General features: G+C 40.0%; 1 protein-coding gene across 1 annotated transcript in view; it reads left to right on the top strand.

Annotated features, from left to right (window-relative positions):
- Positions 1–5,990: 5,990 nt before the first annotated feature.
- sgk1 (serum/glucocorticoid regulated kinase 1) overlaps positions 5,991–13,862 on the top strand; it is a 29,732-nt gene continuing 21,860 nt past the window's right edge. The window contains exons 1-3 of the mRNA XM_067481876.1: positions 5,991–6,382; positions 6,714–6,891; positions 10,531–10,770. Of these exons, the coding sequence (XP_067337977.1) occupies positions 6,766–6,891; positions 10,531–10,770 (366 nt within the window). The 5' untranslated portion in view covers positions 5,991–6,382; positions 6,714–6,765. The remainder of the gene's footprint in view (positions 6,383–6,713; positions 6,892–10,530; positions 10,771–13,862) is intronic.

Genomic DNA, 13,862 nt, shown 5'->3' with positions numbered 1-13,862 from the left:
TGCACATATCTATCAACGAAAGTCGTGAATCAAACCATCTGTTGTTAATAAAGTTTTGCTCTACAAAACTTTAATATCCAATTTTAAAATATTTAACTAAAAAATGCAAATCCTCTTTTGCAAAACTCCCCATGTGTAAAACTGAAACTGCACAGTAGTCTACAGTATATAAATTTGGAAAGTTTTGTTTATTTCAAGTTGTACAGTCCACAGCCAAATAGACACACACAGCCATTCTCCAGGTATTTTATTTGGAACATTTGCAACTTTGTCTTTGAGTAAAAAGCTCATGATTTATATCCAAAATCAACATTTGGTAATAGCGCAGAACGCAGTCATTGTGGAGGTTGGGATATTGTGGATGGCCATAAAGCAAGTTGATTTTTATGCAGCTGACTAAAATTTGTGTTCTATTTTATTCCTGCAGTCTTTCATTTTATTAACTGCAACCACCCCTCTCCCTACTTCCCGCCATTAATCACACCTTAACCATATTTTATTGCCATAACCACCATTTATTTGTAATTGTTACCATACACATTGTTACATGCAGGCAATGTAGAAAGGAAGTATTAATTATTTAACATAATCCCGGGTTAAAGCGTTTTTATCTGGTGGTGAATCCTGCCATAAAATGATAATCGCACAGTAAATGACTCTACTGTCACCGACCTTGAGTTTAATGTTAGTAGTGCATTTGTTGAGGCCGGATTTAGTAGTTTAATGAGTGTTTACAGAAGCAGTGTATGAAGAATCAACTGAAAAAAAAATCACAGATGGAAAAGATGGATAACCCAGTGCGACTTCTTTTATGTGAGTTCAAGTTTTGAATCAGCAGGGGATATGAAGGACATACTGTAGGATTTAGGCTTTACTGTAGCTACACAGACATTATTTGTGACTTGGAAATAATTGACTCATTCTATTTGCTGAAAAACAGAAACTATACCGTAAACTCAAGTTTGACGCTCTAAATTTACCTCATGTGACATGATTATGACGTTAGGTGAGTAAAAAAAATCCAAAAATGTATTTTGAAGTGTTACGCCAAACTAAACATTATGTAAAATAAGTCCTGACTCGCTGCTGTTTCAGCTGACAGAGCACAGTGAGGAGAGTCGGCCAGTGAGCCACTGTAATTGGTTCTCTCCTCTCCTCTTCTTTGCCTGTGCTTTCTTAGCTCAGCACTGCAGTGTTGTCAGTCCTACTGGGAGTTGTTGCGTGGCTATACTTCCTCCCATGCACACCAAAATACTCACACACACACACACACACACACTTACAAACACAAAATGACTGTACTCTGGCAAACAAAAACACACAACCTCCCACAAAGACACCAACATCATTGGCACGTGAGTGTATGTTTGCAACCCACTAGATTCTCACAACCCCTGCCTCCCTCCCAAACAGCATCCCTACTAAATCTCGGGCTTCTCAAACACACACACACACACAAAACACAGGCACCAACAATAGGCACGTGGATGTAAGCGTGTTGCCCATTAGACGATGATATATTCAGTAGACTTGACTTTAGATTCTGTGAGGGGCCTTGAGATAAACTACACCTAATAAGAAAGTATTTAGTGAGGCTGTAACACACGCAGACTCACAAGCACACACCAAAAATGGTGTTCATTACTCTGTTCATTAGTCAAATGTGTCTGTCAAAGTGAATTAATGTTGTTTACTCACTTGTCAGATGTCTGCATTTACTTGCAGGTGGCTCTTTCATTCTCCCCCACCCCATACTATCTCACACACGAAGACACTTCCAAACACATCTCTTCTTATCATGTTATCATCATATATGTGGTCGTGTGGTGCTCTAACACTTTTGCTTCCTGAGATTTTTTACACCAAACAAATCCAGGCAATCTGCATAGCTCTGCTAACAATGTTGCATGCAAACACATACAAACACAACACACACACACACACACACACACTCACACACACGTACACACACACAAATACACACTCACACTCACACTCACACACACACACACGTACACAGACAGATATACATATTTGAAGAAATTGAGGGTTTTGCGCTACACGTGTGCAAAGCTGAGTTCCTATTTCCAGCGGGGGAGTAAACCCCCGACTGGTGCATTAGAGAAGCACTTTTCCCTAAAGATGCTCTTTGCTGCAGCCTGTGGAAGAAGAGCAGGAAGATGTTTTTTTTTTTTTTTTTTATAAAAGTTCTTTAGACAGCTTCTTTAAAGTTTGAGACAGTCAGAGAAGTCAGTGCCTATGAATGTATCTCAGGCAGCAACTTTGGCACAACATAAAGTTACCCAGTGAAGATTCAATTTATCTTTCACTGCATAGTATCAGCTCAACCTACTTCAACTCTCCGAACCACGTTTGGTTTTCCATTGGGCAAAAGTTTTGAATGGTTCCTGGGATACAAGCCGAGGCAACATCTAAAGGTGTCATGAAAAACAATGCAAATTAACAACTGGTCAGAAAGAAGCATCACAATCCCCTTTGTTGCATTCAAACAACAACAGATGTCTTGTCATGTGAACTTGGAAAAAGCATTTTGCCAAACAAACCTGACTTCATCTCGCTGCTTTAGCCTCTTCTAGAACAAAATTTGTCTAAGTGCTGGGACAAACAAGCACATACTGAGACTCAAGAACAGCATTCCTTCAATATCCTCAACTGTCGGTTGCAGTGATGGTGATTTCACCACAGTTTCATGCGGAATCACTATGACAACATATCTGCCATGGAAAACAACGTACCTGAGTTCAGCTGATAACATCCATTGGAAAAATGCTAAAAGAAAGATGGTGGTTGGATTGTCCTACTTGGGGGTGGCAGGATGTTTTCAAAAGAAACTTGCTGTAAATTGAAATTAAATCTGATAAATTGTAGCAAGTACAGTAAGAGACCTCTAGCTTGAAGAACATGGCTTGAAGAACAAGATAAATGGAAGTATGATCAATTTTCAATGATGATCTTTTGCAGTTATACTGTGATTTACCTTCCGCTGTATCTCTCATTATCTGTGCCACATTTTTGGAGCTTTAAAAGTTTTTAAATGAGCAACTAATATGAGCTCATACTTTATTTTCCTACTGGGTTTGCTGTTGTTTGCACTGCTCTTTATCTCTGGTCAGAGACTTAAGTAAAGTCAGAGTGGGTATTCTTTCTAAATGTGCTAAAAGGAGCATCAGTTTTTATAACCAAGTGTTGTGCAGTATAGGATCAAAAACATGCCCAGTGGACCTCATTAGCAGTTTGAGATAGCAAGTGTATATCATCACTGACCATCACAGGGGCTTTAAACAATCTCACTTGGCTTTCCTTTAAAGGTTCTCTGTTTCAAATGCACTGTCTGATTATTCTGGGTAAATAATAAGCATGGAACTAGAAAGGTGGTCATCACAGATGGAGGGGTTTTTTTTTTTTGAGGAGAGGTATTTATATGATTCTTTACTGCACTTGGCTCACTTTGAGCAAAATCCATAATTTAAGAAACCCTCTAATTAATAATTTATTGGCCGCATTCAAATTCACAAGAGCAGCAGAGGAAAATCTTTGGGTCTACTGGGAGATACAGAATAATTTATGTACAATAGAGCTATATATTTGAGTGTTGCAGTTATGTAAGAGATTTCCTGCTGCCACACTATGTAATAGCGCCCTAGAGAAAGTTTTTTGTCTTCATTCAGACTTATGAATGGATACAATAAGGCAAACTACTGGTGCTTATACACTAACAGCCAAATCCACTTTGTCTTCTTGTATTCAATAGAGTAGTAAAGTGTAAAAATGCACCTAAAAGCTCAAACAATTGTTATATGCTTGTGCTATTTATGTTGATAATTAAAATATCCCTGGGCTCAAGCTAAGACAGCTTCAGGTATATACAGGTAAAAGTCTGTAGATGCATTTTACAGGCACATTAAATTGGAAGCGATGCTACAAATGTTGAGGTTTTTAATGGAATATGCACTAATTAATTTGTTTATAAAGTGCAGCCTGCCCTCAGTTTTTATTCAGCCGGTTGCAAAGCTGATTTCACCAATCATTGTTCTATGTCATTACAGCTGAATCGGTGTCGATTGGGCCTCTGACTCATTCTAATTACGCTGAATACTGCACAGTCATTGTTTTTCCTGCAAGGCAAACTACATCCCTCTCAATGTGAAGCTGAGACAAACTGCCGTTCTTGCTGCATGAGTGTTTCATTTCCACTCAATGTTCACCACATAGGCACCTGTGTCATTAAGAGAAACACTTTAACTTAGATGGAGAGAGGAGCTGATCTTAACCTTTCCTTTTTAATTGTTTCTGTCTCGATCAATACAGTAACAATCATTGCAATTGCACTGTTACTGTTTCTTGTTAAGTAAGACAGTCGAGCAAAGCACTGCTGGAGACAGCACAAAATTAAAATGTGTCAATAAATACCGCCCCCATGCCTATACCTTAAATACCAGAGCCAGCCGATAATAGGCTGCCGTAAAGACTTGGAGGGAAATATCTAGCATGTTACTAGGTTCAAGGAATATCCTGTAAGTGTGAAAACATATTATACACTATATTGTTTAACTACATTTTCTCAATCATTTTCTTAATTTGTAAGTTTTGCTGAGCAGCAGATGGGGCTACAAATGACAATACTGTAATAATACTGTTTTTTTGTAGCATTTAGCTAAAATTCCTAACTCTTGAAGTAGGAAATGTGGCCAGTGACCAAACTCAGTATAATCATACAGCAATTTTTTACCTAAAGCTCACTAACATGAAAAGAAATTTTCCACCCTAAACTACTACTAATCACACTGGATCAAATAATCTGCTCCAAGAACAAGTGTGTGTGTATCAAAGTGAGCAATGCTGTGTAACAATATTACATGTTTTGTTTTCCAAATGGGAGAATATGTTTAATGTCCTCTTGAATGTAACATTATTCCCACTATTCAGTTTATCAAAAACATGAACAGCGAGCATCCATACTTGAAAAAATGCAGCCTGTACTCGTTTAAAATTTCCAAACACACACACACCTACACACACAGACACACACACACCATGTATCTAGATATCAGCCTTACTTAAAATTCAAGTCATTTTTTTGACATTAACTGCTAGAAATGCCTCTGGTCATTTTAGTTTGCTCACATTAAACATTAAAGGTCAAGTTTAAACTAATTTTGTCATCATAGGGGAAATGAAGTCTGCAAATATCAGCTTCTGACGGATACATGAAAAGACAATATACTGTAAGAAAACCCTGTGAAACATGAAGCATGGCCTATCTAGTTTAATTATATACTGTAGGTATAACAGTATTTGAAAAGATGTAAAATGCTACTGTTCTTTCGTTTGGCTTAATTTCAGTTTTAATTTACATTTATTTTTGAAGCACATGTGAAATTCTTAAAGCAATATGATTCAGATTTATTGTCCATGGTTGTCACATCAGGAAATTAAACTGCCTCTTGTATTGTACTGCAAGGACACACTCACAGACATGATGAGATGTATGTGTGTGTGTGTGTGTGTGTGTGTGTGTGTGTGTGTGTGTGTGTGTGTGTGTGTGTGTGTGTGTGTGTGTGTGTGTGTGTGTGTGTGTGTGCATGTGTGTGAAATCCAGAAGGAAAAAATGGTTTACTACTTTGAACACACACACACTGTGCACTGTGATGTGTGGCTGAGAGATATTTAGGGCATCCCTGTGCTTTTCTGTTTTCAATGGGACAATTTAAGTGATGAAAGAAAGACATCTTGATAGAGATGAGCTGTGAGGTAAGTTAGATTGAAGGTGGAAGACAGAGAAAGAGAGAAGGAGGGGCTACTATCGACTGCAGCATAGAAAATGAGCGGGGGTGGGCAGAGCAATGATGAGGGACAGTGAGGGTGCCAGTGCGAGAGAGAGAGAGAGAAAGAGAGAGAGAGAGAGAGAGTGATGCCAGCGGAGAGAAGGGAGAGGGGAGGTGGCATCTGCTCACTGCAGAGCCTTTCATTGATAAAGTAGCACTGGTGTGAGCCAAAGGACTGCAGCTGGACACATCACATGCCTCATCATGCTCTCATACACACACTTCCTGGATGTTTGTTTACAGCTAACGCCACAGCGGCATCAGTGCATTCAGTCACAGAGCATCCCAAACACACAGTCAGACACAGCAGCATGCTCTGTGACATCCTCGTATTGAATCAGACAACATCCTCATCGCAGACTCTCCATCTTATCTCCACCTTCTCTTTGGGAATGTGGGGATAATACTGTGAAATTAGGGAAGAGGACACCTGTAACTGAGGAGCAGGAGTTGCCGGAGCAGTTTCTGGAGTAGTCCTTGGATTAAAAAAGGCTGCAGCAGGATCAAAGGAAACCAGCCAACTCACCAGCATAAAGGTACGGAACAATGATTCATTTAGAAACAGAGACACACAGACTCACGAGTAGCTTACTGTTCTACTTCTCTTCTACTTCCACCTGATCTTTATCTGTATCCTGACCCCTACCTCTCCTGTCCTGCATCTCTCACTCATGTTTAATCCATCTGTCTCTTCCATCTCCATCTCCACCTCCACCTCCTCTCTAATCTTTACTTGCATCCTCTTTTTGCCACCTCTCTCTCGACACAGAAACGTCTCTCCCACTTTCTCTGACTTACATCAGCAATAGCTACAATCTTCTCCTGCCTTAGACAACTCTCCCTTTCTGTCTTTTCACTTCCTTACAGTCTGTCCGTCATCCTGGGATCTACAGAGGCAAGCGGAGTGCCGGTGTCGGCCATGAAACTGGTGAATGGAGGAGGAGGAGGAGGAGGTGGCGGAGGAGGTGGAGGAGTGGGAGGAGGGGGAGAAAAGACTGCATTTTCCTTTAAGAAGTGCTCTGCTTTCCAGTTTGTCAAGAGGAAGGTGAGTTCTGATGACACACACACACATTTTGGGATGAAGTGTGTTCCCACATGTGCCTACTACACAGAATGAGAGATATGTTGGCTGAAAGAGGAGATGTCACAGTCAGAGTGTTCCCTCTCTCTTTCTGAGCGTGGGTGTGTGTGTGTGTATGTGTGTGCACACCAGAGATGATGTCATGCTGGAAGCCAAGCTGCACTAATCAGGCACAAGAATCGGCTCCCTGACTGTGTTTACTGTGTGTACTGTGTGTGTGTGTGTGTGTGTGTGTGTGTGTGTGTGTGTGTGTGTCATTTTGTGTGCACTTTTATGTGCGTGTCTGGTCCAAAACACTGTGTCATTACAGAACCCACAAGTGTGTGTTGTGCAGAAATCATGACATCATTAAGATTGTGAGGTCCTGTACTGTAGTTTTGGATCTACTCAGCACTTCCTGCATCATGGTGCAGTGCTGTCACAAGGCTCATTTCCTGTGTAATGTTAATGGTTTGCATTTAAGGGTTTGCTTGGTTTGTATGTGTGTGTGTGTGTGTGTGCTTTGCTTTTCCAAAGAAAAAGTATAAACCTGGGATTTATTGAATGATGAAACTTTACTTTTAATTCCATTGGCTGTCAATTTCTAATAAACCTTAATTTATAAGGATTTATAGATTGCAAAATAATAGCTTTATTAGTGGTTAATCCATAATTTTATTATCGATTTGGATACTAAAAGCCGAGGTTCAAATCCTTCACAAAAGAATATCGCAACCCCCAATTTAGAACATAGGTTTATTGTTATAGAACTGTACAATTTACATTATAGAGTTTGTCCTGGAGTGCTTCATAAATTAAAGATCAAAAGGTTCACTGGTTCTGACACTGGTTCTGACGTTTCTGACGAAAAACAAACTTTTACCTGGTGTGATTAATTAGAGACTCGACTGACATGCAGACAAGCAACATACCCATAGGATTCCTGTGAATAAGGAAGTTAGTAGTAATCATCATCACCACCATCATCATCATCATCACAAATGGAGTAGGAAGTTTTCAATAACAGGGTATGAACATGGGGCTCATTCTTACTTACTTATACTCTAAATTTTCATCACAAAAACATTTGTGACATGATAAAGACTCTTGTTGGACTGTACAATATTATCTCGACAAACCTCCATTAAGTTTAGTTACATCTACTCAAAATATGGCAAACTGGTAAACAGTTCAGTTCTGCTTCACTACTTCTGAATAATATGGAAATGATTTACGTTAGATCAAAGGAAAAAACACAGCAACATGACTGTGGGGTATGACAAGAAGGAAATAGCATTACTTCCAGCTTGTGGTGAACTGATACTGTATATTCACTCAGTAATCACTGCATTGCTTTGGGGATATAGCAGAACATTATTTTTCCCTATTGTCCCAATAATGTAATAAAAATAAACCAAATAAATGAAGGGTTCAATGCACAGGTTATGTTTAAGTTACCAATGTCAGTTGTAGAGAGTAGACATGTTCCACATTAATCACAAATGGGAAACAATCAACAATGATTTACAACATGTTCTTCATAAATATTCATTACATTTAGGTTGCTGGGTAGATGTAGATAGTTTTCTAGTCTGGTTTTGTCAACAGTGTGTGTTCCCACTTGCAGTTTGGGTTTATCCAAAGGATGTGTTACTGTGTGGGTGTTTGTCTCAGATGGCGTACAGTATGGTGTGGATCACTGTTGACTTGCCTGGTGAAAATGGACAGATTGTGTTTTGTTAACACCCACCCACACACACACACACACACACTCTTACTGCACTCTCATGAGATCAAAAATAAACAATCTATCTGACTATCTATCTACAATAGGCTAAGTCTCTACCTGCTCTTGCATTCTTGCATTTCTTTTGCATACTTTTGTAATCTAGCTTTCCCTCCACGTTCCATATCTTCAAGAAAAATAAATAAATAAATATAGAAGATCTCTCCAGATATGCTTCAGCGCACGTCCCCAAATCAGAATTAATGCTTTCTGCTTCTCTCGATTTTGTGTCTAACTAAGCCTAATCACATAATAGTTCAGACAGAGCAAAAGTCCAGACGGAGGTCTGTATCATACAGATGAGTATGGAAAATGACTGTGCATGGAAGGGTTTGTTTTTGTGAGGGAATTGGGGCTGTAAATTTGAAACACACAGATGCAGAGCTGAAAATAAAAAGGCAGTGAAGGTGTTGTACTCCAAACACAATGCAGCCCTCCTTAAATGAAATCACCAACCCATACAAAAACATTATGAACTATGTAGCTCTCCAGTGAATTTTAAAGTAGGCCAAAACAAACACAACATACTGCTGCTGCTGCTGCTGCTGATGATGATGATGATGAATGTGAAGCGTGACTGAACATGTGTTAAGCTTTAGGTGACACCTATAATCATCATCAGGGTGACATGTTAAACAAGAGGTATGACAACATGGTTTGATCCACTAACGATGTGCTTTGAATACCAAATAATGATGGAAAAAGCTATGTAATTATATATACAGTCAGTCACATGTCCACTCACTTCATGTTCTATGCGAGGAAATTTGTCATGTATTTTTAGGTGTGTGTCACTGGACATCTGTGCTACAGAGGCTGGTTTGTTTTTGTGTTGGCCCGCAGGAGTTTTTTCCTAGGTCTGTTTTGCTTTAGACCCCACATGCCTCTGCATGTTGTCTGGCTACCCTTCGGCTTATGCATTCACTTTCAGTTTAAGTGTGTGTGCGTGTCACAGCTGTCTGTGCTGGGTTCGTCCAAAATGCTCGACTCACGCAGCAGGACGAGGGTTTACAAGGCTTCTCATGAAAATATTTTCTCTCTCTGTTGCTTTACCTCCATTTTCATGCGTCATTTTTTCTGTTTCCTCTCTACTTTCTTTACCTCGCCCTCATGTTTCATTCCCCAAGCACACACACACACAAACCCACACACCAGGATTTATGGTTATCGACAGTGGGTTTTTGGGAAGTGTTAGTCACTGAAGAAGTGAAGTGCGTATATTATTCAGTGTGGCAGCACATGCACCAACTTGTGCCTGTGTTGGTGATATAACACCATTAAGCACAGTGTCTCACTCTTTTTGGTACCATATGGTTGCCTAATGTGAACATCTGTTAGTGGCAACAATGTAAAAGGTTTAAATTTTTGACAGCTCGTCATAATAGCATATAAATGATTTGATCTCCGTGAGCTGTTGGCTGTATTTTTTCCAAGTTTTTCTTAGGTATTGTTGATTAAAGCAAGTCAAAGACTAGAGGATCAAAAGAACATTCACTTCATATTTGAAGATACTGTCAACATTGTATTATGTGTCATCAGCATATGACAAGTGTATGTGCATTTATTGTGTGATTTATTCTGATTCATGTGCTCAAGGTGAGGCAGAGTTGACTTGTAATCTATGCTGCATAAAAGTGCACTGCTGTGTGTGTGTCATTGTGTGTGTCCCACTTAAACTGACATGTAATCAGGGATAACATGAAAAAAATCCTCTTTCTCTGATCAATGTTGGCACCTGACATTGTTGAGTGTGTGGTTATGTATGTAACACAATTGCAAGTACTTAAAAAGGCATGTGAGTGAAAGAAACAATAATCAAACACATTTGTCCTGCGCAGGTACGAAGATGGATGCGAAACCCAAAGGTGAATGTGGAGAAAGCCCAAGGGAAATGTCTCCTCTACCCGTGTCCAAAGTGTCCACTGGCTGACGACCTGTGGTACACGCACTTCCCATCACCTTACGGCTGCTGTCACTACTCCGGCCTGCAGGGCGGCCAGTACTACAACCAGGAACCGTGCTCGCCGTGCCCTGCCAGTGGGCAAGCGAGCAGCCATGACAAGAACAAGGGCTGCAAGGTAAAAGGAAAAACAAATACAGATGGTGTGTGAGAGGGAGAGACACAGAGAGACAGAGATAGAGAGGGAGCATGTTCAGAAATGCATTTGTGTTACTCCCTGCCTTCCTTTTCATTTGCACCTCTCAGTATCATTTGTCACCTCCACCATGCACACAGCTGTAGGCACACATAATATCATGAAGCCTAATGTAATCTGTAGGTGATACAATGTACAGTGCACAATAAATTAAGTGCTAATAACTATAATATGACCTATTTCCTAATGTGCGCCTTACATTAGCTCACCACGACTTTTCCCCCTCTGGCCTATGACTGCTAACACACTCCATTACAACACTTGACTCAGTTCAGAGACCTCCCTCTGTTTGCCCATTAAAGCTCACTGAAAGAAGTTAAAGAAGTAAATTAACACATTGTTCTGTTTGTCTTGCCACTTTAAGCTCTACTAAAAGTGTTGTTATGTAACATTAACATTATAAACAAAACATATTCAAATTGAGCACAAGTACCTGGACGTAAGCGCAAAGACAAGGGTTAATAATGCTTAGCTCACACAAACGCACACTCCATTTACACTACTGCAGGTGTTCAGCTTGTCCTTGGTTATGCAACTGCAATCATAATAGCTATCCCACTCCTTATCAATCATGATACCCATCAATTGGTCACTGCTTGTGTGTGTGTGTGTTTAACAGGAAAGAGCATGATTCATCACTGTCCCAGCGAGACAAAGCCACATTGAACTCTATGCATTTGCGTATGAATGTGTGCACTGAGACACAATACTGAGGGGTGTAAAAATATAAAACAAGACTGTGAAGTGTGCCCATCAGTCTGTTGTTTTCCTGCAGCCTTTGTTTTTTTTTTTTCATTGCATTTTCTTTCATTACACTCTGGTTTTCTTCTGGGCTGTTCAGTAATTCTCTATGCCTTTATCAATTCCACCTCTTGCCCTCACAACCAATAGATCTGCCACTGTCAGAGGAGATAACTAGTGTGTGTGCATGCATGTGTGTGTGTGTGTGTGTGTGTGTGTGTGTGTGTGTGTGTGTGTGTGTGTTCGTAGAATTACTGGGTGTGTGATGGGAGCAAACAGGAGGCGGCTGAGCGGTGACTCATAGCTTGTTTTCATGGCAAAATGTAAGAAATTGCTTGTGTGTGTTTGTTTGTGTGTGTGTTTGTGTGTGTGTGAAGTCAATACAAAGCCAAAGTCAAGTTAAACTTAATTGACTTACAGTAGCTATAAGTCATATCTCACATTGTATGTGGTTTTCTGATGTCAGCATCTATGAATGATTGACCCCATTTAAACTGGAAACTTGTAACCTACAGTAAAACCTTTATGTGACATTGCCAAACACAAACCCACATACATCATGTACTGCAGTGTTCCCTACGTACTGTACAATATCGAGACACACTGTGCCAAACACTTTACAACTTCAAAGTTGCCTTGCCAAGCACTGATGCAGTGTGAGAGTAATTCCCGTGGCAGGCTAAACCCCCTGCTCTCTTACCCATGACCTGACTCTAATGCAAATAAGCTCAAAAGGCTTAACTATTAAATGGTGTCAGTTGATCAAAGTGAACCGTATCAGTCACTGTCTAGCAAGTATCCCAGGCTGTAGCTTGAAAAAGTTGATAGGCTTCTGTCACATTTTGGGGGGAGGAGGAGTTGAATAAGTGTAAGTACGTATATCATTTTGCCTACATTGTCCTCTATTATGTTCAACTTTTGTCCTGTTACTGTAACGTTCCTGCATTACAGTCATTGTGAGGGGAAACCTTTGAAAGTTTTAATCTGTTTAGGCCAAAAAATGTTGTTTTAGAGAGGCTAAAGCCACATGAAACTTTTCTACAGCAAATAACATAGGTAATATGCTCTATTTGAATGAATGCAAAGACACTTATACACCTTTTAATACACTGTTGTTTTTTTTTCTATTTTTAAAAATGTCCTCCCTGACAAATTACCCACCTCCCTCTATTTCTCTTATTGCAGGGAAAATAAGGGAATGGGGGGGTGGGGGGTATTTTAAGTAGGATGAAATGCGTATTAGAGATAAAGAAAGTTGAAACAAAAAAATGAACAACAATAGTGGCTGGAGAGAAAAAAAGAGGTATTGGCAGACCCGAGGAGAGAGACAAATAGAGGGAAGGAGAAGAGAAGAGCTGAGAGGACAGTTTTATTACAAGATAGAGGAGATGAGGTCAGAGCTTCTGCACAGCTGCCAGAGCATGACCTGAAATCAAAAGTGTATAAATCCTCCTGATAAGAACGTCCTGCACTGTCTCTTCTAGCGGACTCTCAGATACTCGACCCCCCCACCATCCACACTCACGCACACACACACACACAAACACGCACACAAAGCTACTGCAAATGCAGCTTTTTCACTAATCTCTTATATCAAGCCCATACTGTTCTTGATGAACACTTAATCAAAAAAGAACAACAAGAACATGAAAAGAACATGACCTCTTGTTGACTGCTGGTTGTCCTGACTCGTTCTTTTCTCACAGGAACGTCCGTAACACTGTAGAGCACATTAATTACATTACATTTTGTTCCTGCAAGGCACTGGTCAAATGCTCTGACTAAAATATTGTGTCCTTCTGTGCCCTTCAACTCTTAATAATTTAAAAACAACATAGGTGAACGATACCACTGTTAATACACTTTTTCAAAATGTCTATTATTATTAAATAATATTTATATTAGATGTTATAAAAGCTCAGAGCCATTACCCAACATGTTGACTTGAGTTTCCCATTTCTTTGTGGTCTGTTCTGAGTATGGATCAGGTGATTGCGTTAATAAGTGAGCTTGTCATGGCTTAAACACCAACTTTACCCAGAAAGGGCTGTCCAGCTCTGGTCCCATTTACTTACTGTCCAGAGCTCAGTCATGCAGGATAGAAACAGAGAGAGGGCAGGAGTGAGGGAGAAGGATGGAAAGCAGGAAGTGAAGTAGAGAATCAGTGAGTGGAGAAATCCAAAGAGATGAGCGAAGCCAAGCGTGTCCGAGAAGAACAGTGATTTTTATCTAGTCCCATAAAGCCTGCGCGATGTGTCTGACTATTGATTAGA

This window comes from Channa argus, chromosome 17 (genome assembly GCF_033026475.1).
Source record: "Channa argus isolate prfri chromosome 17, Channa argus male v1.0, whole genome shotgun sequence".
In the NCBI taxonomy this organism is placed as follows: Eukaryota; Metazoa; Chordata; class Actinopteri; order Anabantiformes; family Channidae; genus Channa; species Channa argus.
Note: the sequence above shows the minus strand (reverse complement) of the source record. Positions and strands in the feature narration are given on the sequence as shown.